General features: G+C 39.3%; 1 protein-coding gene across 1 annotated transcript; it reads right to left on the bottom strand.

Annotated features, from left to right (window-relative positions):
• Nucleotides 1–456: 456 nt before the first annotated feature.
• Nucleotides 457–25511, bottom strand: LOC106875759 (putative lysosomal cobalamin transporter). The gene is made up of 15 exons (XM_089356062.1): nt 25121–25511; nt 15544–15720; nt 14641–14704; nt 13674–13774; nt 12350–12417; nt 11148–11239; nt 9889–9962; nt 8420–8545; nt 7222–7439; nt 6037–6139; nt 4949–5053; nt 3724–3867; nt 2459–2534; nt 1906–2009; nt 457–1174 (listed from the first exon to the last, which is right to left on the bottom strand). The coding sequence occupies exons 1-15, from the start codon at nt 25178–25180 to the stop codon at nt 1061–1063; spliced, it is 1626 nt and encodes a 541-aa protein (XP_089212188.1). The 5' UTR covers nt 25181–25511; the 3' UTR covers nt 457–1060.
• Nucleotides 25512–25687: the final 176 nt, after the last annotated feature.

Genomic DNA, 25687 nt, shown 5'->3' with positions numbered 1-25687 from the left:
GCCCAGCATGCTAATGGTTCTACCAGCTTGTCGCCTTATCCAATAATAATAATCACACAACTAATAATAATAATAACAATAATAATATGCACTTAATCATTATTATTATTATTATCATTACTTCTGCTGTAAAAAGAATTATAACAGAGTGGACCAGTAATGTTTGCCAATTCCAACTAATTCCCTGTAATCTTCTAGGATATTTCTATTATTATGATTTCTTGTTTAATATTCAGCTATCCTCCTAACTGACTTTTTATATACAATAACATTTTCTGCTATAGCTAAGGTGATTCTCGAGTGTCCTGTAATGCACTGCTAGACTGTTTTAAATATTACATGCAATAAGCTTTTTTCCTGAATATACAATGTTGAAATTGGGGTATTGGGGTGCATTTAATACACTCATGCATCTTTTAGGCCATTAAATAGAGTATATTTTAAAAAATGTCTTAATTTTTATTCTGTTGAGTGTTTGTTGTTCTTTATTTCTTTTGTTCTGTTGTTTTAATTTCTAACAATCTGTCGCTTATATCAAATATATATTAGTGGAGGGATTAAAACACTGTAAACAAGTTATGTTATAATTAGAGTAATGTGGCATATATTTCAGGAGTAAATATATATATATGTGCATATATGTGTGCATGTGTGTATATGTATATATACATAGACACGTACATACATACATGGTTTTGTGTATGTGTTTGTGTATTTTTATGTTTGTGTGTTGGTTCTATGAATATATAAATTATGTAGGTAGGTATGGAGTTTCGGCACACACATACATCTGTGTGTGTGTGTGTGCATGTATGTGTATGTGTGCGTACATATATATATTTGCTTCTATACAAATGCCAGTACATATGTGTACTTATATTATTTATATACATCACAATGTTAATTGGGAAAAAGATATATACACATACATATACGTATGTATAAATATGAGGGTGTGTGTGTATGTGTGTGTGTGAGCATGTGTGTAATATACGTACATGTATCGATATATGTATGTATATATATAAATTCCTTGCTGAATGCAAATAACAAAAGTAGTTTAGGCGTGGATCAAATCATCGTCACTATCTTCAAAGTCGTCGTGGTCAACAAGGCCCTCAATGGCAGATCTTCGGCGTCTTACAACAACAATAATAAAACCAATAGGAATCACCTGGAAAAGATAAAACAAAAATTACAAATACAGAAGGCCGAGGAATGAATCAAAATTGCTATTTATTTACATTGTCGCATTTTATTATTTCATGAGCTCCAAGGCAGCGAGCTGGCAGAATCATTAGCACGCTGGGTGAAGGATTGGCAATGACAGGAAGAGAATCTGCAGGAATGAATTCAGTCCAGGGAATGCAAGCATGACAAAGGGATGTCAAACCAATGATGATAAATATATAGAAAGGGGAATTCCAACCAGGTTTCATGGTTCGCAACCTCAACAGCTCCTTTATAGGATCCAGTGACTAAATACATCAGGAGGGACCATGTCTAGTTTCAGCCCCTACTCCTCTACCACTTTCGACCTCCTCCCCCGCTCTTTTGGAGGTGTCTTCAGCTCTGGTGTTGAGTGCGTTTTTCTTTCTCCTTTTTTTCCTTTTGTTCTTTGGTTTCTTCGATGCAGCGTCAACGAATGTCAGTGGGTGAATGACAATCCTGCCAAATTTCCCTTTAAATACTCATCAGTAGGCTCTAGCAGCCAGCACCAGCTAACTGTCATGTGACACTGGCTAAGCTTCAACTGACCAAAAGGATGGGAAGGGCCAGCAGTTTTGGCCTGCGCCCTCTCTAAACCTGCCTTCCAACAGTGTCGTGAGTGCACGGCACCTGATCAGAGTTATGTATAAAAGAAATAAATAGAAAAAGAGAATTTAAAAAAAAAAAAAAACTTACAGCAAGGAAAACCCATGAGAACCAATAATAAGCAGCACCGAAAAACCACATGGAATAGAAGAACTTGGTGAGTAGAACTGCCAATCTTGTCATTATGCAGAGATCTGCAAAAACAAATAGCATAGGAATAATGATACAAACAATAGTAACAAGAATAATAACTTGCAAATTCATTCTTAACCTTCTCCAACCTGGGTCCCTGTGTTTAACTTTATTCCACCTGGGTTCCTAAGCCTTATGAGTGGATCTCCTAAATGGAAACTGAAAGAAGCTCATTGTATGTATGAATGTGTGTGTGTGTGTGTGTGTGTGTGTTTGACAGCCAGTGTTGGTGTGTTTATATCCCTCAAACACAGCAGTTCAGCAAAAGAGATCGATAGAATAAGTACCGGGGTTGATTCATTTGCTTAAAAATTCTTCAAGGTGGTTGCCCCAGCATGTCCACAGTCTAACAACTGAAACAAATAAAAAAGTTACAAAAAAAAAAAAAGGGTGGGTGGGTGGGGGATAACAAAAGGAACCAATAAGCAACAGTAAGTTAAGATAGACCTACCTTCTGGTGCAGCGACATTACAGCTCATAACTGGAGGAGTAGAAGAAGAGTTGCCTACAGGGACGTATGTGGTGTTCTGAGAGAATGAAAAATGGAGAGAAGGGAATGAACCTTGCATGATCAGCAAAATACACTTCATAAATACAAAAAGAAATGGACATTAATCATCACTTAATATCCATGTTCCAGGGTGACATGGGTCAGATAGTTCATTATTATAAAATAAAGAAAGCATTATTACTTCTGCTAATCTCTCTCTGTATGTATATATATATATATATATAACTTTTATAAGTAATATTCTAAAAGAAATATTCTAAAAGAATATATAATTGAACTTATGTTGAGTGCTCAATTATCTTGAGCAAATAAATGTGTATATATGTGATTTTATATTATTAATTCACCAATAATATATTTAGGAAATCAATATTGATTTCCTAAATATATTATTGATGAATTAATAATATAAAATCACACATATCATCATCATCATCATCGTTTAACGTCCGCTTTCCATGCTAGCATGGGTTGGACGATTTGACTGAGGACTGGTGAAACCGGATGGCAACACCAGGCTCCAATCTAATTTGGCAGAGTTTCTACAGCTGGATGCCCTTCCTAACGCCAACCACTCAGAGAGTGTAGTGGGTGCTTTTACGTGTCACCCGCACGAAAACGGCCACGCTATATATATATATAACAATTTAGTTAGGTGTTAAATAACCACCTAAGGGATATTAAATATCTGAAGAATTTACTGGCTTTTTTTTTTTACCTATATCAATGACAATGTTACAGAGAGGTAAATAAATAAAATAAACATAGTTTATCAATATGTAAATATAAATTAGAAATGGAAACCAGAATAATAAATTGAACAATTAAATGATTTAATTATTAAATGATAAATTCAATTCAATTTTATTATTCTATACAAACAAACGACACATCTCATAAATTATAGCAAGAATAATAAAATACTGTTTAAATATAATGAGGTTTCATCAGATGGACATATCTTCTTAAATATTTCACAAAAAATGTTTGTATAAAATAATAAAATTTGAATTTATCATTTAATGATTAAATTATTTAATTGCTCAATTTATTGTTTAGGTTTCCATTTCTAATATATATATATATATATATATATACAAATATATATATATGAATGCAAGTAACGTACAAAATATGGCAGGCAAAAAGAACATAATGAATAAAACTAAACAAAGAGAACAAAAACAAGCTATCTGTTTACTCACCACATAAACTTCACTGCCAAATGAAGAATACTGAGGAGTCAATTCAAAAAGGATAACATTAATGGCCAGGACTATCAGCATCAATATCATATTCATCATCAGCATCCCTTGAGGGGTGGTTCGATATGGTCGAATCTTGTACAGCTGCACAAAAATAAAAGATATAAATATATATATTTATACATATAAATAAATACAGGAAACCAATTATTGGTATCTCGAATACATTTAACATGCACATTTCAAATGGTTATGTAACAAGTTGTTATGCAGATATCCACTCTCTTCAGTCATTATTTGACTTGCAATGACTGAAGAGTTACAAGTTGTTACAAAACAACTTCTTTCATGACTACTTGTAACATGTGTATTAAATGCATTTGGAATGTCAGTAATTGGTTTCTGCTATTTTTCAAATATTTCAAGACTCATACACATGACAATCTAAACTACCCCTGTTTGGATAATACAGTTACAATGCACCACAAGAATAGGGGTGGAATATTGAGCTAAACACCGTGTCTGAAATACCTGGTAAAGCATACTGCATCAAAGCAGACCACTGAACACACACAGACACACACACACACATAATATAATTAAAGTATAACTGTGTGTACAAATAGATGTACAACTGCTTATGTTATGGTTAGAGCTCCACATAGATTGTCATCATCCAGGCTGCTCACTGTATTTCTATTAAGCAACTTGTATACAGAGTCGTATTACTAGTTATGAGCAACAGAGCAAATGGAGGGGAAAATAAGGACAAAATCAAATTTATAGTGGAGTTCTTTTGCACGTTTCACCATAACGGATGTTTGGGGGCCCTGCAAGAAATGTTCCAAATGCATATGGATGCTCAACCACAACATGGACCCTCAGGGAACACTTTACTGTACCTAGTTAGATAACTATTATAATTCATCACCATCACCTTTTAACATCCGCTGTCCATGCTGGCATGGGTTGGACGGATTGACTGAGGACTGGCAAGCCTAGAGGCTTATTATTATTTCAGATTTTCCACAAGGGCAGCTTGGGGTGGGTGGGGATGAGTTGATTATATCGACCCCCAGTGTTCGACTGGTACTTATTTTATCAACCCCCGAAAGGATGAAAGGCCAAATCGATTTTGACAGAATTTGAACTCAGAACGTAAAGACAGACAAAATGCCGCCAAGCATTTTGCCTGGACTGCTAATAAGGTCAAGTGAACACTTACCCTAACACAGAAGAACCAAATACCCAGATTCCGAATTCCAGAGATGGAACAGAAGACTAGATAAATGATGATAAGGAGTATAATGATATAATCCAAGGGATAAACCTGTAAATAAAAAGAAAAAAAGAGTTAGCAGCGTTTATAGGAGTATTTGTGCAGAGATAGGGATAATCCATGGGTGATTAAATATTCAATTTTAGAGTTAAATATTTGCAACAAATGTTAATGTTGTTAAGCTTTTATAGAAGACGCACAAAATATCTTGTCAAGTAGCAGTAGTAGTAGTATGGGAGAATGCACCGTAACAGCACGTTGCTGCGTCCACCATTTATTGGTCATTCCTTACTATTCCTGGTGGATGATACCTTTGCACTCTCGAACCCATGGGTTTGTTTTGGGGGTAGTCGTTGCTGGTGAGTGCTTTACGAGGTCGGAGTGCAAATCCTAACTCAACCTCTTTTAGTTGCCCCTGTTTTTTTTATGACACTCAGAGGAAACTTTGGGTCTATTCTATGGCATGTTGGCCCTCATACAGCACTGGAGCAATGTGAAATGAAGTGTTTTGTTCAAGAACACAATACGCCACCTGACCCAGTAGTCAAACCCATGATCTGGCGACCATCTTCATCATCATCGTTTAACGTCCGTTTTCTATGCTGGCATGGGTTGGACGGTTTAACTGGGGTCTGGGAAGCCAGGAGGCTGCACCAGGCCCCAATCTGATCTGGCAGAGTTTCTACAGCTGGATGCCCTTCCTAACGCCAACCACTCTGAGAGTGTAGTAGGTGCTTTTTATGTACCACTGGTACAGGAGCCAGAGGGGGCTGGCATCGACCACGTTTGGATGGTACTTTTTTATGTGCCACTGGCATGGGGAGCCAGACAGGCGGCGCTGGCATCAGCCACAACTACAGTTTCCAGCAGATTCGGTCAAATCATCCGACATATGCCATCATGGAACAGGAACACTTATGATGATGATGCAGGAGAGAGAGAGAGAGAGAGAGATGTTACTTATCTGTTTAGAACTAGCAATTGTTTCTTTTTCTTGAAATAGAAAGAAAGAAAGAAAGAATTCTTTCATTTACCTTCTGGCTGAAAACCAAAATCATATCAATAGGATTTGGCAAGGTGCTTTTAGGAAGAGCATAACCGATTTTGTAACCAAGGCTGTTCATTGCTTTGTCAATACTGAAGAATAAAAAAAAATGATTGAAACTAATTATAAAACAACAAATACTTTGGTGTATATCAAAGATGAAAATAGATGTTAATTGGATTAATTATTCATTAACCCTTTTGCATTCAGATTACTTTGTCAAATGTAATCCTTATTTATTCACATTGTTTTGAATTAATCATGGATTATCTCATAGCTTTGAGATTTTGATGATTTGATTGCTTTGTTTTTAGCATGACACTGTAGAGTAGGTGTTTGTGTGTGGGGTGGGGCTTTAGTAGAAGGCACTTGCCCAAGGTACTACGAGTGGGATTGAACCTGAAACCATGTGGTTAGGAAGTGAACGTCTTAACCACACAGCATTGCCTGTACATAAAGTCACTTTAATATATCTTCAATTTCTGAAGGTATCCAAAACTAATTTGGGGGCAAAATGAGAAAAAAAGAGAATGTGTCTTGTTAAAAAAAAAAAAGGTTAATTAATCTGACATGCTAGTGTTCCTAATTAACTCCACAAAAACAGATTTTGAAAAAAAAGATAAAGAAAGGAAATGAAGGTACAAAAAGTTTTATAAGTGCAGGAGTGGCTGTGTGGTAAGAAACTTGCTTCACAACCACAAGGTTCTGGGTTCAGTCCCACTGCATGGCACCTTGGGCAAGTGTCTTCTACTTATAGCTTCAGGCCAACCAAAGCATTGTGAATGGATTTGGTAGATGGAAACTGAAAGAAGCCCATTGTATATATACATGCACACACGTGTGTCTATGTATGTGCATGCGTGCATATGCATATGTGTGTGTGTACGTATGCATGTGCGTGAGTGTGTATGTGTCTGTTTTTCCCCCACCACCAACTGACAACCAGTGTTGGTGTGTTTATGTCCTCATGACTTGGCAGTTTGGCAAAGAAAGACTGACAGAATAAGTGTTAGGTTTTAAAAAATAAAAGTACTGGCGTCAATTCAATCGACTAATAGCCTCCACGGTGGTGCTCCAGCATGGCCACAGTCTAACGACGGAAACAAGCAAAAGCTAGAAGATAAATCCGAAGGAAAATCAATAAACATGTACGAAGTTGTTGTCGCATACGTACTTGGTTAGCAGAAGAGAGAGGAAGATCAGCAATGTTAACAAGAGGCAGAAAACCCCTACAAAGATCTCGAAGGGTCGAAAAACAAGGAGGCATTTCCTCAGGCAGCTGTTCTGTTCTTCGGCCAGGTGTCGATCTTGTCGCTCCAGAAACCGACGATTCTCCTCCAGTTCGGATATACGAGCTTGGTCACGAGAGGACATTGACCTTCGACCTGTATACTGAGGCGGCAGAAGACAGAGAGAGAACGAGTGAAAAGAATGGGAGAGAGAGAGAGAGAGAGAGAGAGAGAGAGAGAGGGCAAAGATATCAAAGAGAAGGTTTTATTACACAAGAAATGAGAATTTATTATACAAAATGGAGCATGCACATTAACCCTTCAGCATTCAAATTGTTTGGAATTAATCAGGTATTATCTTGTAGCTTTGAGATGTCGATGATGAGATTGTGTATTTTTGGAATGACATTGTAGGGTAGGTGTGAGAGGCTGAATCTGGCCAGTTTCAACATTAAACAAGTAGAATATTTTGGCTGGATATGGCTGGTTCAAATGCTAAACGGTTAAGTTAATTATCATACGAAAAGTATAAGGGTATCAAAGATCACGGAGAGTGTAGGACGGGGTCTACCGTCATGAAATCTCGGGTCAAGGGTTTTAGTGCATAAAGATCAAGGGTGGTGGCAGAGGGGATCTGAGGAAGGTGGAAGTGCTATCATAAAGAGTGCAAGTGGGGGAAAGTAGAGGGGGTAGAACTTTGATGCAGGGAGTGTGAAGGAAAGGGGGAGGAAAGTTATTAAAGACAGATCTCATGAGTAAAGATGGAAGTCAAGTTATCAGACAGCAGCTTTTGTCATTGTTTAGCCACAGGTCAGCAATGACCAGCTAAGCCTATAATTAAAGACACTCCATCTGTGACCAAACCATATTTTTCTTTTTAACAAACGTAATGTAGAAAGGATCCAGGATGATGTTTGACCAATGTGTCCTTCCATCATTTTTTATTTTAAAATAAAACAGTAGGATGTGACATGATGGATATCCAGCTGCTATTTCTAACACATCAAAGGACCCTTGTTGGCATGAACATAGTAAAAATGGTGTAGGTGTGGTGAATAATTTATCACATGGGTCTAAAATCTACAGAGATTATCAGAGAGATTAGAAGAACAAAATAGCGAAACCAAAAGTCTAAATACTCACTTTGCTTTTGATGTCATCAATATTTTTGGTAGTGACACTTCTGATCTGTTCTGCTGCAAGGCGGTCCTTGCTAATATTACGGTAACCCTTTATCAACCGGACTGGCATGGCAGACATACCATAAGCCTGTAAAAATAACAAAGAGATAGAACAACAACATAATGACTTCTTGTACTTGTCTATATTTTACTTTGTAGCATCAGATTTCTGTAAGCAATAACATTACAGGTTGATAGGTTTTTCAACAGATCAATCACTGGTTAACTGCTTTTTTGCTGGCAAGAATGCCAAGAGAGTATCCATATAAGCTGAGTTGAAATCACCAATATTTTTCTATGGACAAGAGAGTGTCCATGCTAAGTCGAGCTAAAATAATTAACATAAAAAGTACCAATTCTGGCGTCACGTAAAAAGCACCTGTTCTGGTGCCATGTGGTAAGCACCCGTTCTAGCACCACATAAAAAGCACCTGTTCGGGCCCTACATAAAAAGCACTGGTGCTGGCACCATGTAAAAAGCACCAATTCTGGCGCCACAAAAAAGAAAAAAACACTATTGCTGGTGCCACGTACAAAGTACTGGTGTTGGCACATAAAAACACCCAGCACACTTATATATATATATATATATATATATCTACGATGGGCTTCTTTCAGTTTCCGTCTACCAAATCCACTCACAAGGCTTTGGTTGGCCCGAGGCTATAGTAGAAGACACTTGCTCAAGGTGCCACGCAGTGGGACTGAACCCAGAACCATGTGGTTGGGAAGCAAGCTACTTACCACACAGCCACACCTGTTTTCTTTTAGTTTTTATCTTCTTTTCCTATGCGTATTGTTCATTATCACTTAAACAGGAATCTGGAAGAGATTACATTTAGGCTATTCCTGCTATTCCAAGAACATAGCACAATAGGGTGAACAGTTTTCAACCTTAACCTGTTCTTTTGAGTTTCAGAAAGACTTCTTCAGTTCTTCAAAAGATTCTGCAATGGATAGTCACTAGCACTGATGAACTTTAGTTTACTGTATACAGTGCTTGAGTACATCACAGCTTGCTGGAAAACGGATAAAAGAGGGGACAGAAGACAATGTGAGTGTGTGCATGTTTGTCTCCCCTGTCTTGAGATTGTGTGATTGCTGTAAATGAATTTCATTCATTTTCAATATTCTGTAAAAAGATGTCTGGCCATGGGGAAACAAGTGAGGATTGTTGACAGGAACAGCATCCAGCCATAAAAAAAATAACAAAATCTGTCTCATCAAACTCCATCTGACTCATGGAAGCATGGAAAAGTGAGCATTAAATAATGATGATGAGTAAATTCAAATAATGTTGGCTCTGGTTTTCTACCTTTAATGCAAAAGAGTTCTAGTGAAGAGAGCAGATGTACAGTTGCTGAGAGAGAGAGAGAGAGAGAGAGAGAGAGAGAGAAGGAAGTGGAAGGTGGGAAAAAGAAAAAAACTTACTGTATAGGTGATGATAGCCAACATTCCCAACAGACTTAAACTACTGATTAAAAAGGAGAGAGCATCTTCTCCACCTGAAATGAAAGAATAAAACAAAAAAAAAAATGAAGCAGAAAGGGAGGAAAGGTGTATGTATGTATGTATTTTTTTATTTGTTTCAGTCATTTGACTGCGGCCATGCTGGAGTACTGCCTTTAATCGAACAAATCGACCCCAGGACTTATTCTTTGTAAGCCTAGTACTTATTCTATCGGTCTCTCTTGCCGAACCACTAAGTTATGGGGACATAAACACACCACCACCGGTTGTCAGGCGATGTTGGGGAGACAAGCACAGACACACAAACATATACACACACATACATACAAAATTTTGGCAGAGGGAGCTAGTCAATTACATCGACCCCCACCCAGTGTTTAACCGATACTTATCTTACCAACTCTGGAAAGATGAAAGGTAAAGTTGACCTCGGCAGAATTTGATCTCAGAATGTAAAGTTTGAAGAAATGTCACTGAGCATTTTGCCTGGTACAGTAATGACTCTGCCGGCTCACCACCATAATAATAATGATAACAATAACCCTTTCTACTATAGGCGACCTCGATGGAATTTGAACTCAGAACGTAGAAGCATTTCGTCTGGTGTGCTAATGATTCTCCCAGCTCACCACCTTAATAATAATAATAATAATAATAACAAGAGCACTCAGAGAGCGCAAACCTCTGCCAATGCCACACCAATGTCCTCACAATGATTAGCCAGAGATGATTTTTAAAATGCAAGTAACTGAAATAAACTCGACTGCTCTCACATATGAGAATACTAAAAATGAACCCGACCGCTCTCAAAAATTAAGTAAAAAAACAGGAAAAATAATCCGGAATCCTTGTCCAGTATCGGATCGGTCTCAAAACCTAATCAGTTCCTGCCAGTCATGAGGCCAAACATCCCTGGAAGTTTCAACCGCATCCATCCAGCGGTTCTTGAAATATCTTGTTCAATGACAAACAAACAAACACGACTGGAAACAATGCCTCCACCTTCGCTAAGGCAGAGGTAATAATAATAATTATAATTATTATTGTTATTCTCATACAAGCACAAGGCCACAAAAATGTTGGGGAGAGTGGTTTGATTAAATCAAACCCAGTTCTTGACTGGAAGAACGAAAAGCAAAGTTGCTATTGGTAAGCATTGAACTCAGAACATTGAAAAAACAACCAAAAGGATTAAGAATGCAATTAAATTGATAACTAACGGTTATCGCCCAAGCTTTTCAAAAGGTTTTCAATTTTCTGCCAGTCAGTCGCATTTGAAGCATTGGCTATGTCACGTTTTGGTAAGAAAGCTCTAGAAAAAAAAAAAGAAAAAAGAGAAGAAATGAAAAATGAGAGAAAATGTGATGTGATTTAAAAGAAAGAAAGAAAGAACAAATGTGTGTAGAAGGGAGAAAAGTGAGGGAGAGGTGGCAGAGAGAGAGAGAGAGAGAGAGAGAAAAAGAGAGAGAGAGAGAGAGAGAGAGAGAGAGAGAGACCTACACATAAATTCATGGATGTGTGAGTTTGTATTTCCTTTTGTCTACATTTGTGTTCTGTGAAGGTGCATGTCCTAGTAGTTAGGCTGTTGGACTCATGATCGCTAGATCGTGGGTTCGATTCCCTGAATGGGCGGTGTGTTGTTTTCTTTAGCAAAATACTTCATTTCATGTTGCTCCAGGACCCCTTTCAATGGGTGGGGGGGGGGGGGAATGTCGGTTTGCTCCCCAAGCCAGCGGGGTGGCGTCATTTGAAGGCTAAAACAATGCAAGAAAGCGTATTGTGACCAGCGATGTGTAACAACATCGGATAGCTCGGTCAGTCATGTGTTCACATGACATGTATGTTCATTCATCATCGTCATTTAATGTCTGTTTTCCGTGCTGGCATGGGTTGGACAGTTTGACAGGAGTTAGCAAGGCTGGAGAGCGGCACCAGGCTCCAGTGGTTTGTTTTGGCTTGGGTGCCCTTCCTCTACACCAACCACTTTCCAGAGTGTACTGGGTGCTTTTTACACAACACAAGCACGTGTCTCTTGAATTCCTCATGTGAAGTGCGTGAGGTCGGCTATGTCTCAATCTCGTAGAAGCAGCGCTACAGATGTACCAACACACACGAGATTGAGACATAGCTGACCTCATGCACTTCACATGAAGAATTCCAGAAGGATCTTTGTGGGACCACTGCTGAGACGCTTCCGAAAAAAGAAAAGCCGTTGGAAAACCGATTATAACAGCAACTCCATCTAAGAATATCTGAAGAAGGAATTGTATTCCGAAATATCATTGGACTATGGATAACTAAATTACAACAGGTATATAGTCCATTTTTGTATTATAGTGCATTGTTGTACCATTCAAAACTTTTTATTCTTTATAAACAATAATAATAATAATAAAGATAATATTAATAGAAAAGTCCTTACCCCAAGATGAGTAATACAGCAGCAATTAAAACAAATACAAAAGTATATTTGAATGCACCACAACATCTCTGAAAAATAGAAGAGAAAGACAATTATCTCCCCCTGTCATGTAAACCGAAGACAGATATGAACCGGTGGTTGACTAGCCCCAAAGAAATGAAGATATATGAGGAAAAAACGGTACTCCACACATGACCACCCAGTCTCAGTCATACCTCTCTTTAATAAGAAAATATTTCTTGAAACGTAACAATTTTCATTGTCCTTCTGCACCATAATTACCGGCACATGTCCACTGTCACTGTTCGAAATTAGTTTCTACCAAGTTTTTACAAGTCTCACAGCTTTCTTTACTGTTCCTTTATTGGGACCTTCATATAAGGGTCTATTGTCATAGCTGTTCTTTGAAAAAAAAAAAAAAAAAAAAAAAAAAAAAAAAAACCAACAAACTCAATGTAGGAATGGTGATCCTTTCTTCCTTAGTCAATTTGAAACCAACCACTGGTAGAGCTCTCCAGCCTGGCCAGCTCCTGTCAAACCGTCCAACCCATGCCAGCAGGGGAAAAAGACATATGATGATGACATATGAATTTATAATACTAGAAAGTCATCAATTTTCTCAGCACAAATGCGCCTTCATGGGTCCTTTCATTCTTACAATGCTCTCTTTGATGTTACAAAGATTCCTTACATTTTGTCTATACACTGGTTCAACCTACTAGAAATAGCAGTTGCATTTCCTCAAATCACACTTTATCTTGTTACAAAAAGGGAAAGGCACACTGGCCAAAGTGTTGCTAGATATACATAAACAAGGAATGGCCATGGGCTAAAATACTTTCAATCATTTATAGATCTGTATCAATACTGTTGGCACTTCGTCGCTTACGATGTCGAGGGTTCCAATTGATCCGATCAATGGAACAGCCTGCTCGTGAAATTAACGTGCAAGTGGCTGAGCACTCCACAGACACGTGTACCCTTAACGTAGTTCTCGGGGATATTCAGCGTGACACAGTGTGACAAGGCTGACCCTTTGAATTACAGGCACAACAGAAACAGGAAGTAAGAGTGAGAGAAAGTTGTGGTGGAAGAGTACAGCAGGGTTCGCCACCATCCCCTGCCGGAGCCTCGTGGAGCTTTAGGTGTTTTCGCTCAATAAACACTCACAACGCCCGGTCTGGGAATCGAAACCGCGATCCTATGACCGCGAGTCCGCTGCCCTAACCACTGGGCCTCCACATATCAGTACCAAACCAGACCTAAACAACAACATGTCAGAATTACTAGGAGGAGGAGGAGGAGGGAAAACTTTGGTACTCACAGTCATCACAGTCGGTTGTTCAATATCATCTTTTTCCTCAAAGAAAAAATACATGAACGGCAAGAAGAGGAAGAAGAGGAACGTCAGAAGCCCATACATAACTGCAAAACGAAAAAAAAAAAAAGAAAGAATATGGTGGAAAAATTCAGACATTTCTTGGCTATTTTTCAAGTTAAACTGCTAAGACTATTTCAATGCTGGGGCTAAACATTTGGCCAATTGTCATCAAATGATTGCAAGAACAAAAGGTTTAAAGAGTTAATTTGTAATTTGAGTCATGATGGTTATTTCTTGTTGCACACACACACACACACACACACACAACAGGCTTCTTTCAGTCTCCCAAATCTAATCACTCACAACGCTTAGACCATCCTGGGACTATAATAAAAGATACTTGTCCAACATGCTACATAGTAGGTCTGAACCTGAGACAAGTATCTGGAGCACACAGCCAAACAACAGCATGACTTTCACCATGCCTGTGCCAATCTAGCTCATATACAGAAAAGTTTTAATTTAGATCCCCTTAACCCTTTAGCATTTAAACTGGCCATATCAGGCCCCAAACATTCTATCTATTTTATGCTCCGACCAGCCAGATCTGGCCTCTTACACCTACCCTACAATCACATCATCAAAATTTCAAATCTACAAGATAATGCGTGATTAATTCAAAACAATGTAAATAAATGAACATTGTATTTGACAGAACAATCTGAATGCTAAAGAGTGAAACAAGAAGTTTCTTTCATAAAACCAGAAGCAGTCAAAGACAGATTGATACCAAAGGGATCAAGCTGGTGTTTGCAACATAAATTAGGATGAAATATTGTTGGAAGGTTATGACTTTAAAACATGAGGTTTGTATCACAGAACAAGGGACAGTTTAAGGTTGGTTGGTTGGTATCAAAAGGGCTGAAAATCTAAGACAAAATAAACATAATATAATTGTGGTTCCACTTACCATAATAACTGATGAGAACAGAGTTCGTAACATGGTCTCTGGCAGAGGAACTGTTGGCCCAATCCTAAAATTAATTAAACAATTAAATACATATATATATATATATACACATCCATATATTTACATGTAGATCATCATCATCATCATCATCGTTTAACGTCCGCTTTCCATGCTAGCATGGGTTGGACGATTTGACTGAGGACTGGCGAAACTGGATGGCAACACCAGGCTCCAGTCTAATTTGGCAGAGTTTCTACAGCTGGATGCCCTTCCTAACGCCAACCACTCAAAGAGTGTAGTGGGTGCTTTTACGTGTCACCCTCACGAAAACGGCCACGCTCGAAATGGTGTCTTTTATGTGCCACCCGCACAAGCCAGTCCAGGGGCACTGGCAACGATCTCGCTCGAAAATCCTACGGGAGCCAGTCAGGCGGTACTGGCAACGGCCACGCTCAAAATGGTGCATCTCATGTGCCACCCGCACAAGAACCAGTCCAGGGGCAACACACACACGTGTATATATATATATATATATATATATATAGATACACACACACACATTCATACTCACATACACCTGAAGCAGACCTGAAGTAGAGGGTGCATGTCATTGATAAGGTCCTTGAATGGCAACGAAAGGACTGACAAACCAAACTGATTGATTAAATAAGCGAATGATTAATCAAATAATTGATTAGTTAATTGTCTACCAAATCCACACACAAGGCTTTGGTCAGCTCAGGACTGTAGCAGGACCACTACTTGCCCAAGGTGCCACACAGTAGGACTGAACCCAAGATCACACGGGTAGAGAAACAAGCTTCTTACCCACACAGCTACGCCTCTGTACCTACTGAAATAAAGAAAACGAGATTGTAAAAAAATTTGTAAAATGGTTCCTACCCGGAAATGTCCATCGCTGTCTTTCATGTAGGAGACAAGGAAGATATCAACAGGGACAATGGCCGAAGTGACAAGAGCTGCACTCAGACCAATGATAGCGGCCATCGTAGAACTACATTCACTGTCGTATTTACTTATGAAATGACGGACGTAGAAGGTTGAGAATAAGACAATTAACTGCAAATAAATAAAATGAATAATTAATTAGACAAAAGTTTTGGAAACAACAATTATTAATTTGTGAGTTTCCTTTTTTTAGAATTTTAAAAAAAGGGTAAATTTTTTCTGAAAAAATACAACATTTATAGAGAGAAAGGACAGTAAATTGAATCAATTTCAACAACAAAGGATAAAAAGTTATGTTGAAACTTAATGGGAATATTTTCTTTTCTTTTATTCTTTTACTTGTTTCAGTCATTTTGACTGCGGCCATGCTGTAGCACCGCCATTAGTTGAGCAAATCGACCCCAGCACTTATTCTTTGTAAGCCTAGTACTTATTCTATCAGTCTCTTTTGCCGAACCGCTAATGTTACAGGGACGTAAACACACCAGCATCGGTTGTCAAGCAATGCTAGGGGGACAAACACAGAGACACAAACATATACACACACATACATATACATATATACGACGGGCTTCTTTCAGTTTCCGTCTACCAAATCCACTCGCAAGGCTTTGGTTGATCCAAAGCTTATAGTAGAAGATACTTGCCCAAGGTGCCACACAGTGGGACTGAACCTGGAACCATGTAGTTCGCAAGCATCGATCTCAGTGCTTGACTGCTACTTAATTTATCAACCCCGAAAGGATGAAAGGCAAAGTTGACCTTGGCAGAATCTGAACTCAGAATGTAGCGATGGACAAAATGCCACTAAGCATTTCGCCTGGCGTGCTAATGATTCTGCCATCTCACCACCTTAGATAATACTAACAATAATCCTTTCTACTAAAAGCACAAGGCCTGAAATCTTGGTGGAGGGGACTAGTTGATTACATTGACTCCAGTGCTTGACTAGTACTTAATTTATCAATCCTGGAAGGATGAAAGCAAAGTCGACCCCAACAGAATTTGAACTCAGAACATAGCAATGGATGAAATGCCGCTAAGCAATTTGCTCGGCAGGCTAATGGTTCTGCCAGCTCGCCGACTTTACCTTAACATAATCATACAGCATAATGTAAATAACTTTAAACAGATCAATATGTGAAGAGATTAGTGTTGTTGTTTGTTCAGTATTGGTTTTATTCATTTGATACTAAATAGATTAACAGCTGCTTTCAATGACACGCGTTAATTAAATTGTATGTGGAGGCGCAATGGCCCAGTGGGCTCGCAATCGGAGGATCGCGGTTTCAATTCCCAGATTAGGTTGCATACTGCGGGTCGATATGATTGACCCCTCCCACCAAATTTTGGGCCTTATCAAATGCAATGTTAATTTATGCACATTGCTTTGAATTAATCATTCATTATTTAGAAATTTAGAGACTTCGAGGATATTCTTTTACTTGTTAGTCATTTGACTGCAGCCATGCTGGAGCACCACCTTCACACGAACAAATCGACCCCCCCCACCAGGACTTATTTTTTGTAAGCCTAGTACTTATTCTATCAGTCTCTTTTACCAAACTGCTAAGTTACCGGGATGTAGACACACCAGCATCGGTTGTCAAGTGATGTTGGGGGGACAAACACAGACACACACACATATATATACACACACACATATATATATATATATATATATATACACGACGGGCTTCTTTCAGTTTCCGTCTACCAAATCCACTCACAAGGCTTTGGTTGGCCCGAGGCTATAGCAGAAGAAATTTGCCACGCAGTGGGATTGAACCCAAAACCATGTGGTTGGGAAGCAAGCTTCTTACCACACAGCCATGCCTGTTCATTTTTAGAATGACATTGCATGGTAGGTGTGAGAAGCCAGATCTGGCCAGTTTAAACATAAAGCAAGTAGAAATATCTTGGCTGGACATGACTGGTTTAAATGCTTAAGGGGTTAAAAGTGTGAAGCGAGCATTAGAATTTATTGAGAGGAGAAGAGATAAAACAACAGGCCAGGCAATGGATCACTTCCGTAGAGAACAAACATAAAACCATACACCAATGAACTTGTTTTTGTGAAATGTTCAGCTTTTTTTTGAACAGACCTTGTGTGTATATAAATACTATCTAAATATGTGTCACTGAAAGTGGCTAATCTATTTATTTATCAATGAATAACATTAATACAGAGCAAAAAACACAGGTAATCAGTCCACCTTTCATTGATCTGTTTATAATCATTGTATTGTATTATTGGGTTAAGCTTTTAGTTAAATATGACTAAATTAATAAATGACAGTGAAACACTTAGTAAAACTAACACAACATATTCTTTTCCCATTATTTGTCTGTGACTTAAGAACGTCATTTTATAAGTCAGTAGTGGTGGTGGTGGTGCATGTGAGAGATTTACATATATATATATATATATATATATATATATATAAAGTCTGTCATACCGGCCATGATGAAATACCACAAGGTATAGAAAATACGTATTCGCCTTTATATATTTAATCCTTTATATTGAACACTCAATATTTCATATATTCAATAAGACATATTCCATATATTCAATAAGACATTCAATACTTTGCAAGAGAAATACCTAGCCAAGGATAAACCTCTGTACCTGGCTTTCGTTGACATGGAGAAAGCCTTTGACAGGGTCCCCCGATCCCTTATCTGGTGGTCAATGAGGAAACTTGGGATAGAAGAATGGCTAGTGAGAGCTGTGCGAGCCATGTACAGAGATGCGGCCAGTAAGGTGAGGGTTGGAAATGAGTACAGCAATGAATTCCGGGTAGAGGTAGGGGTCCACCAAGGCTCCGTCCTCAGCCCCCTATTATTTACCATAGTCCTCCAGGCAATCACAGAGGAGTTCAAGACAGGTTGCCCCTGGGAGCTCCTCTATGCTGATGACCTTGCCCTAATTGCGGAGTCACTATCAGAACTAGAGGAGAAGTTTCAGGTGTGGAAGCAAGGTCTAGAATTGAAGGGCCTTAGAGTCAACCTAGCTAAAACCAAAATCCTAATAAGTAGGAAGGTAGATAAAACACAAACCCCTTCAGGTAGATGGCCCTGCTCAGTATGTAGAAAAGGAGTAGGTAGTAACTCTATAAGATGTACCCGGTGCAAGCTATGGACACATAAGAGGTGCAGCAACATCAAAGGCAGGTTAACTAGCAAGTTAGTTTTTGTTTGTGGCAGATGTTCAGGTGCAATAAAGACTGCAAACAAACAGGAAACAACTTCTATCTCATTCCAGGGTGAAAAACTAGAGGTAGTCGATAGCTTCCGCTATCTGGGCGACCAAGTTAGTAGTGGGGGTGGGTGCGCTGAAAGTGTAGCTGCTAGAATAAGAATAGCCTGGGCAAAGTTTAGAGAGCTCTTACCCCTGCTGGCGACAAAGGGACTCTCACTCAGAGTAAAAGGCAGACTGTATGACGCATGCGTACGAACAACCATGCTACATGGCAGTGAAACATGGGCTGTAACTGCTGAGGACATACGTAAGCTCGCAAGGAATGAAGCCAGTATGCTCCGTTGGATGTGTAATGTCAATGTGAATACCCGTCAGAGTGTAAGTATCTTGAGAGAAAAGCTGAACATTAGAAGCATCAGTTGTGGCGTGCAAGAGAGACGATTGCGCTGGTATGGACATGTGGTGAGAATGGAGGAGGATAGCTGCGTGAAAAAGTGCCACACCCTAACAGTTGAGGGAACCCGTGGAAGAGGTAGGCCCAGGAAGACCTGGGCTGAGGTGGTGAGGCAAGACCTTCGTACATTGGGCCTCACCGAGGCGATGACTACGGACCGAGACCTTTGGAAATGGGCTGTGCGTGAGAAGACCCGGCAAGCCAAGTAAGATCGTTGCCAGTGCCCCTGGACTGGTTCTTGTGCGGGTGGCACATGAGATGCACCATTTTGAGCGTGGCCGTTGCCAGTACCGCCTGACTGGCTCCTGTAGGATTTTCGAGCGAGATCGTTGCCAGTGCCCCTGGACTGGCTTGTGCGGGTGGCACATAAAAGACACCATTTCGAGCGTGGCCGTTTTCGTGCGGGTGACACGTAAAAGCACCCACTACACTCTCTGAGTGGTTGGCGTTAGGAAGGGCATCCAGCTGTAGAAACTCTGCCAAATCAGACTGGAGCCTGGTGTTGCCATCCGGTTTCACCAGTCCTCGGTCAAATCGTCCAACCCATGCTAGCATGGAAAGCGGACGTTAAACGATGATGATGATGATGATGAATACTTTATTTCATTGTACCATCCATTTTTATATTATATATTGTATATTCCATATCCCACATTAATTTTACAAGAATATAAATAAAACATAAAAAACAGACTTTTAAACAAAATAATATATTCCTCTATACACAATCATACAAAACCCATTTTTTTGTATTTATTTTTACTCACACACACACATATCATCATCATCATCATCATCATCATCGTTTAACGTCCGCCTTCCATGCTAGCATGGGTTGGACGATTTGACTGAGGACTGGTGAAACCGGATGGCAACACCAGGCTCCAATCTAATTTGGCAGAGTTTCTACAGCTGGATGCCCTTCCTAACGCCAACCACTCAGGGAGTGTAGTGGGTGCTTTTACGTGTCACCCGCACGAAAACGGCCACGCTCGAAATGGTGTCTTTTATGTGCCACTCGCACAAGAGCCAGTCCAGGGGCACCGGCAACAATCTCGCTCGAAAAACCTCATGTGTCACTTGCACAAGAGCCGGTCCATGGGCACTGGCAACGATCTCGCACGAAAGATTTCATGTGTCGCCCGCACGAGCCAGTCCAGGGGCACTAGCAAACGATCCCGCTCGAAAAAGCCTCATGTGTCACCCGCACAAGAGCTAGTCCAGGGGCACTGGCAACGATCCCGCTCGAAAGACCTCATGTGTCGCCCGCACACGAGCCAGCCCGGGGTCACCGGCAACGACCTCGCTCGAAAAACCTCATGTGTCACCCGCAAGCCGGCCCAGGGGCACCAGCAAAGATCTCGCTCGAAAGATTTCATGTGTCGCCCGCACATGAGCCAGTCCAGGGGCATTGGCATCGATCCAGCTCGAAAGATTTCATGTGTCTCCCGCACATGAGCCAGTCTATGGGCACTGGCAACGATCCAGCTCGAAAGATATCACGTGTCGCCCGCACAAGAGCCAGTCCAGGGGCACTGGCAACGGTCTCGCTCGAAAGATATCACGTGTCGCCCGCACAAGAGCCAGTCCAGGGGCACTGGCAACGATGGCGCTCGAAAGATATCATGTGTCGCCCGCACAAGAGTCAGTCCAGGGGCACTGGCAACGATCCCGCTCGAAAGATATCACGTGTCGCCCGCACAAGAGCCAGTCTATGGGCACTGGCAACGATCCCGCTCGAAAGATATCATGTGTCACCCGCACAAGAGCCAGTCCAGGGGCACTGGCAACGATGTCGCTCGAAAGATGTCATGTGTCGCCCGCACAAGAGCCAGTCTATGGGCACTGGCAACGGTCTCGCTCGAAAGATATCACGTGTCGCCCGCACAAGAGCCAGTCCAGGGGCACTGGCAACGGTCTCGCTCGAAAGATATCATGTGTCACCCGCACAAGAGCCAGTCCATGGGCACTGGCAACGATCTCGCACGATATATATATACATATATATATACATATATATATATATATATATATATATATATATATATATATATATATATACACAGAGAGAGTGAGATAGAGAGAGAAAGAGAGACAGGGAGAGAGAGAAAGAGAAGAGGGGGGGATAAAGAGAAAGACAGAGAGAAAAGAAAGAGTGACAAACACAAACAGAACCGTCAACTCCAGACCCAAATAAGCAGGAATCATGTGCTTCTCATAAGACGATGTGTATAAGTATATAATTGCGTGTATATATATGCGTGAATATGTATATATGTATACACACACACATATATACATACATACGTATACATACATATACATGTGTGTGTGTGTGTGTGTGTAAGGATTCCAAAAGTTATCAAAAGGAGTTCGGTTTGCAAACGAATGTTTTTATTTTTGCTTCTCACCTGATATTCACAGGTGAGTCGCTCTAATCAAGCATGTGACTGTAATGTCAACATACAGACACATCATGAGAGAAACACACACACACATACAGATAAATAGACAGACAGACATACACATAGATAGATAGATAGATAGATAGATACACGTGCGTGAATGTGTTATATTTGTTGCTGAGGTAGGATAGACAGTGCGTGGCTTAGTGATAAGAGCGTCGGACTCTCAATCATGAAGTAGTGAGTTCGATTCCCAGATGGGGCTGTGCGTTGTGTCCTTGAGCAAGACACTTTATTTCCCGTTGCTCCAGTTCACTCAGCTGTAGAAATGAGTTGCGATGTCACTGGTGCCAAGCTAAATCGGCCCCTTTGCCTTTCCCTTGGATAACATCGGTGACATGGAGAAGAGAGGTTGGTATGCATGGCAACTACTGGTTCTTCCATAAAACAACCTTGCCCGGATTTGTGCCTCGGAAGGGAATTTTCTAGGTGGAATCCCACGGTCATTCATCACAAAAGGGGGTCTTTACTTACTTAGTTCAGACCCAAGCTAATTTCTATGATAGAATAGTAGACCTATAATGAAAGAGATTCCAGCTATGGCCATCCTTGTCTATTTCATATCATATCTTTCAGGATATAATTTAATATGCATTTCGTTGTTTGTTGAAGATTGAAGGTAGGATGTGTGATTTGACAGCTATCTCTAGGAGGTCGAGTAATCTAACAGCGGATTGTGCGAATGAATGAGTGTACGCATAGTAATATCTACGTGCTTCTCTCATATATATATATATATATATATATATATATATATATATATATACACACACGAATGTGTGTATATCAACCATAATGAAGAAATTGTATTGAAACAGTGTAACAAACTAGAAAAAAGAGAAAGGATATTGTTAAATTTTTTCTATTTAAAGTTTAAATTTTTTTACCGGATCATTTTGGATATAATATAGTTCGGATGCAGTTTTTTACGCTGGTGACAAAAATCGCATGTTTTTTTTAATAGAAATTATCAATAATAATAAATAAAATTCGAAGCATTTAAAATTACGTAATTTTAACCACTCGGCAGCCTACATTGCCAGACAGGCCGGAAGTCGTGACTGTCCTCATAAAAACAATAAACACGAAACCTTTACGCGGTCTCCCAACTTGCTAAAAATAACAGCCACATCTTCCTTAAACTCCACTATAATGTCGAACCCTCTCCCCTACGAAACTGAATTTTTGTTAATAACATTTAAATTAAAGTCAATCTTCAGGTATGTAAACTTTTATCAAACTTGTGACCCTCTGAACACTTATTGAGCCCCACAGATTGATAATTAAATGTACTTTCTCCTTTCTTATGATAAGATGGTGTATATATAACAATGTCAATGCTACCCCAAATAAAATTGCGCTTCATTTTTGATAGCTCTGATGAAGCTATAGGGTGGTACACAAGCACTCAACAATGAGTGCATTGTACCTTATAGCACAAACAGATGTGAGCCAATAAAGTTAATATACTTTCTTAATCTTTTGTCTGTCCTCAACTGACGCTTTGTTCTAAAATTGTAAACAGAGTTTAAAAGAAAAAGTTGGTGGTTGTGGTGGAGAACGAACTGGTCACCAATGTTGTTATTGTGTGAAGTGTAGTGATGATGATGATGGCTATCTTACTCCAGCGCCAAGCCTTGCAAAACAGTTTTATAGGAAAAGAGAAAGTACATTTAATATCGATCTGTGGGGCCCAGTAAGTATTTTGAGGGCCGTGAGTTTACATGCCCCAGCATGGACGCAGCCCTTGAGCTAAAACTAGTAAAAAAAAAAGTGGATAAAGGCGCAGGAGTGCTTGTGTGGTAAGTAGCTTGCTTCCCAACCACATGGTTCCGGGTTCAGTCCCACTGCGTGGCACCTTGGGCAAGTGTCTTCTGCTATAGCCTCGGGCCGACCAAAGCCTTGTGAGTGGATTTGGTAGACGGAAACTGAAAGAAGCCCGTCGTATATATGTGTATATGTTTGTGTGTCTGTGTTTGTCCCCCAACATCGCTTGACAACCGATGCTGGTGTATTTACGTCCCCGTAACGTAGCTGTTCGGCAAAATAGCCCGATAGAATAAGTACGAGGTTTACAAAGAATAAGTCCAGCGGTCGATTTGCTCGACTAGAGGCGGTGCTCCAGCATGGCTGCAGTCAAATGACTGAAACAAGTAAAAGAGAGTTTATGCTGTAGTTTAAGGAAGTTTAAGGCTGTTATTTCTAGCAGGTCGAGAGACTACGTAATGATGAAATCTATAGGGACAGTCACGACTTCCGGTCAGTCTGACAATGTAGGCTGCCGAATGGTTAAAATTACATAATTCCAAATGCTAACATTTCTTATAATTAATTTCTACATATATATAAAACAAAGAATGCGATTTTCGTCATCACTATGCAAAACTACATCCCAACTTATATCCTATTCAAAATGATTTGGCAAAAATTTGAAAAACTTTAGGTGGTTTGAAGAAAATCTGAGAAAAAAAACAAAAAGCCACAATTATTCCTATTAAACAATAACAAAAACTCAATCAAGATGACAGCTATATTGTATTTTAACTGCGGAAATTAAAATACATATTATTTGTTGTATATTATATAGATCAGAATAGATTAAATCCTAAATAACATAATTTATATATTTAAGATCAGTGTTAAAATGAAAATGAAAGTCCCCGACTTATTTTTTAAATTAATTTTCAGCCCTAATTAGTAATGTAAGGATAACGATGTGTCTGTGTGTGTCTGGTATATACATAACGTGTGTGTATGTGTCTGTATTTCAGGTATATAAATTATAAATATATGCAAGGTTATGTATATATATATGGTTGTGTACGCACTTGTGTGTAGTTTAGGTGTATACATACTTTTAAGATGAATATGTGTGTGTTTAAGTGTCCATATGTATTACACGCGCATTTCATATGTATACAGACATGTCGGGGGTGGGTGTATATAGATAGATAGGTAGGTAGGTACGTGTGCAATGTGACGATGGTTTAGCTGGCCGAAACTTCGAAGTCACTGTCAACAACACTCTTGTATTATAATATATAGACACACAATTCGCTTTTAGTTATCATTATCGATTTCCTCTAATTAAATACGAAGCCCTCGGTTAATCTCTATCCTTACACATACACATGCATGTATGAGTGTATATATATACATACATATGGATGGATATATATATATATATATATATATATATATATATATATATATATATATATATATATATAGATAGATAGTGTGTGTGTATGTATGAAAGAGACTCACACACAGACGGACAGACAGACAGAAAATATATGCTCACGTATATGAGACGAGAAAGAACATACGGCAAACAGAAAGTGTATGTATATAGACACAGATATATATATATAATGCAATACTTACCACTAATATAGCTACAAAGGGTAGCCATCCCTCAATTAAGGCAACACTGACGGACACCATGGTCGTAGATAATTAGGGATCTCTTCCACTGTTTGTCTCTCTCTCTCTCTCTCTACCAGGAACTATTATTATTATTATTAGTAACAACAAAGACTCCAACACAACACTATGTAATATATATATTATGTGTGTGTGTATGTTACTCTAATTCCACCTGACAACGGTTTGTGATCGCTCCTTTTCTGTGTATATATATATATTGTATATATAAATTAATATACACAAATATATGCTATATATATATTTGTGTGTGTTATTGATTACGAGGAGGAGTTAAGTTTGAAATTGAAATCTCTTAAAAGCGTCTCGTAGAATGTCTCGCTGAAGTCTCGTTCTAACGAGATCTCAAAGTTTTACGCAACTTTTATTCAACGGCCATGCTGGGGCACCACCGCCTTGAAGAGATTATAGTCGAATAAACCGACTCCAGAGCTTATTCGTTACAATTACTTATTTGTTTATTTATTTCGTGGGGAGGAGCCTGATACTTAAGTTATCGGTGTCTTT

Source organism: Octopus bimaculoides, chromosome 8, assembly GCF_046866305.1.
Source record: "Octopus bimaculoides isolate indiv1 chromosome 8, ASM4686630v1, whole genome shotgun sequence".
In the NCBI taxonomy this organism is placed as follows: domain Eukaryota; kingdom Metazoa; phylum Mollusca; class Cephalopoda; order Octopoda; family Octopodidae; genus Octopus; species Octopus bimaculoides.
This window is presented reverse-complemented; position numbering and strand designations above follow the sequence as displayed.

Bases quoted from the DNA above. Each gene is read 5' to 3' on its own strand.
- LOC106875759 (XM_089356062.1), bottom strand. From the start codon at position 25,180: ATGGTGTCCGTCAGTGTTGCCTTAATTGAGGGATGGCTACCCTTTGTA. The intron at 8,546-9,888 runs GTAAGTTTTTTT...TTATTTTTACAG, and splicing joins TGGCTATCATCACCTATACA to GCTTATGGTATGTCTGCCAT. The intron at 2,535-3,723 runs GTGAGTAAACAG...TCATTCTCTCAG, and splicing joins TTGGCAGTGAAGTTTATGTG to AACACCACATACGTCCCTGT.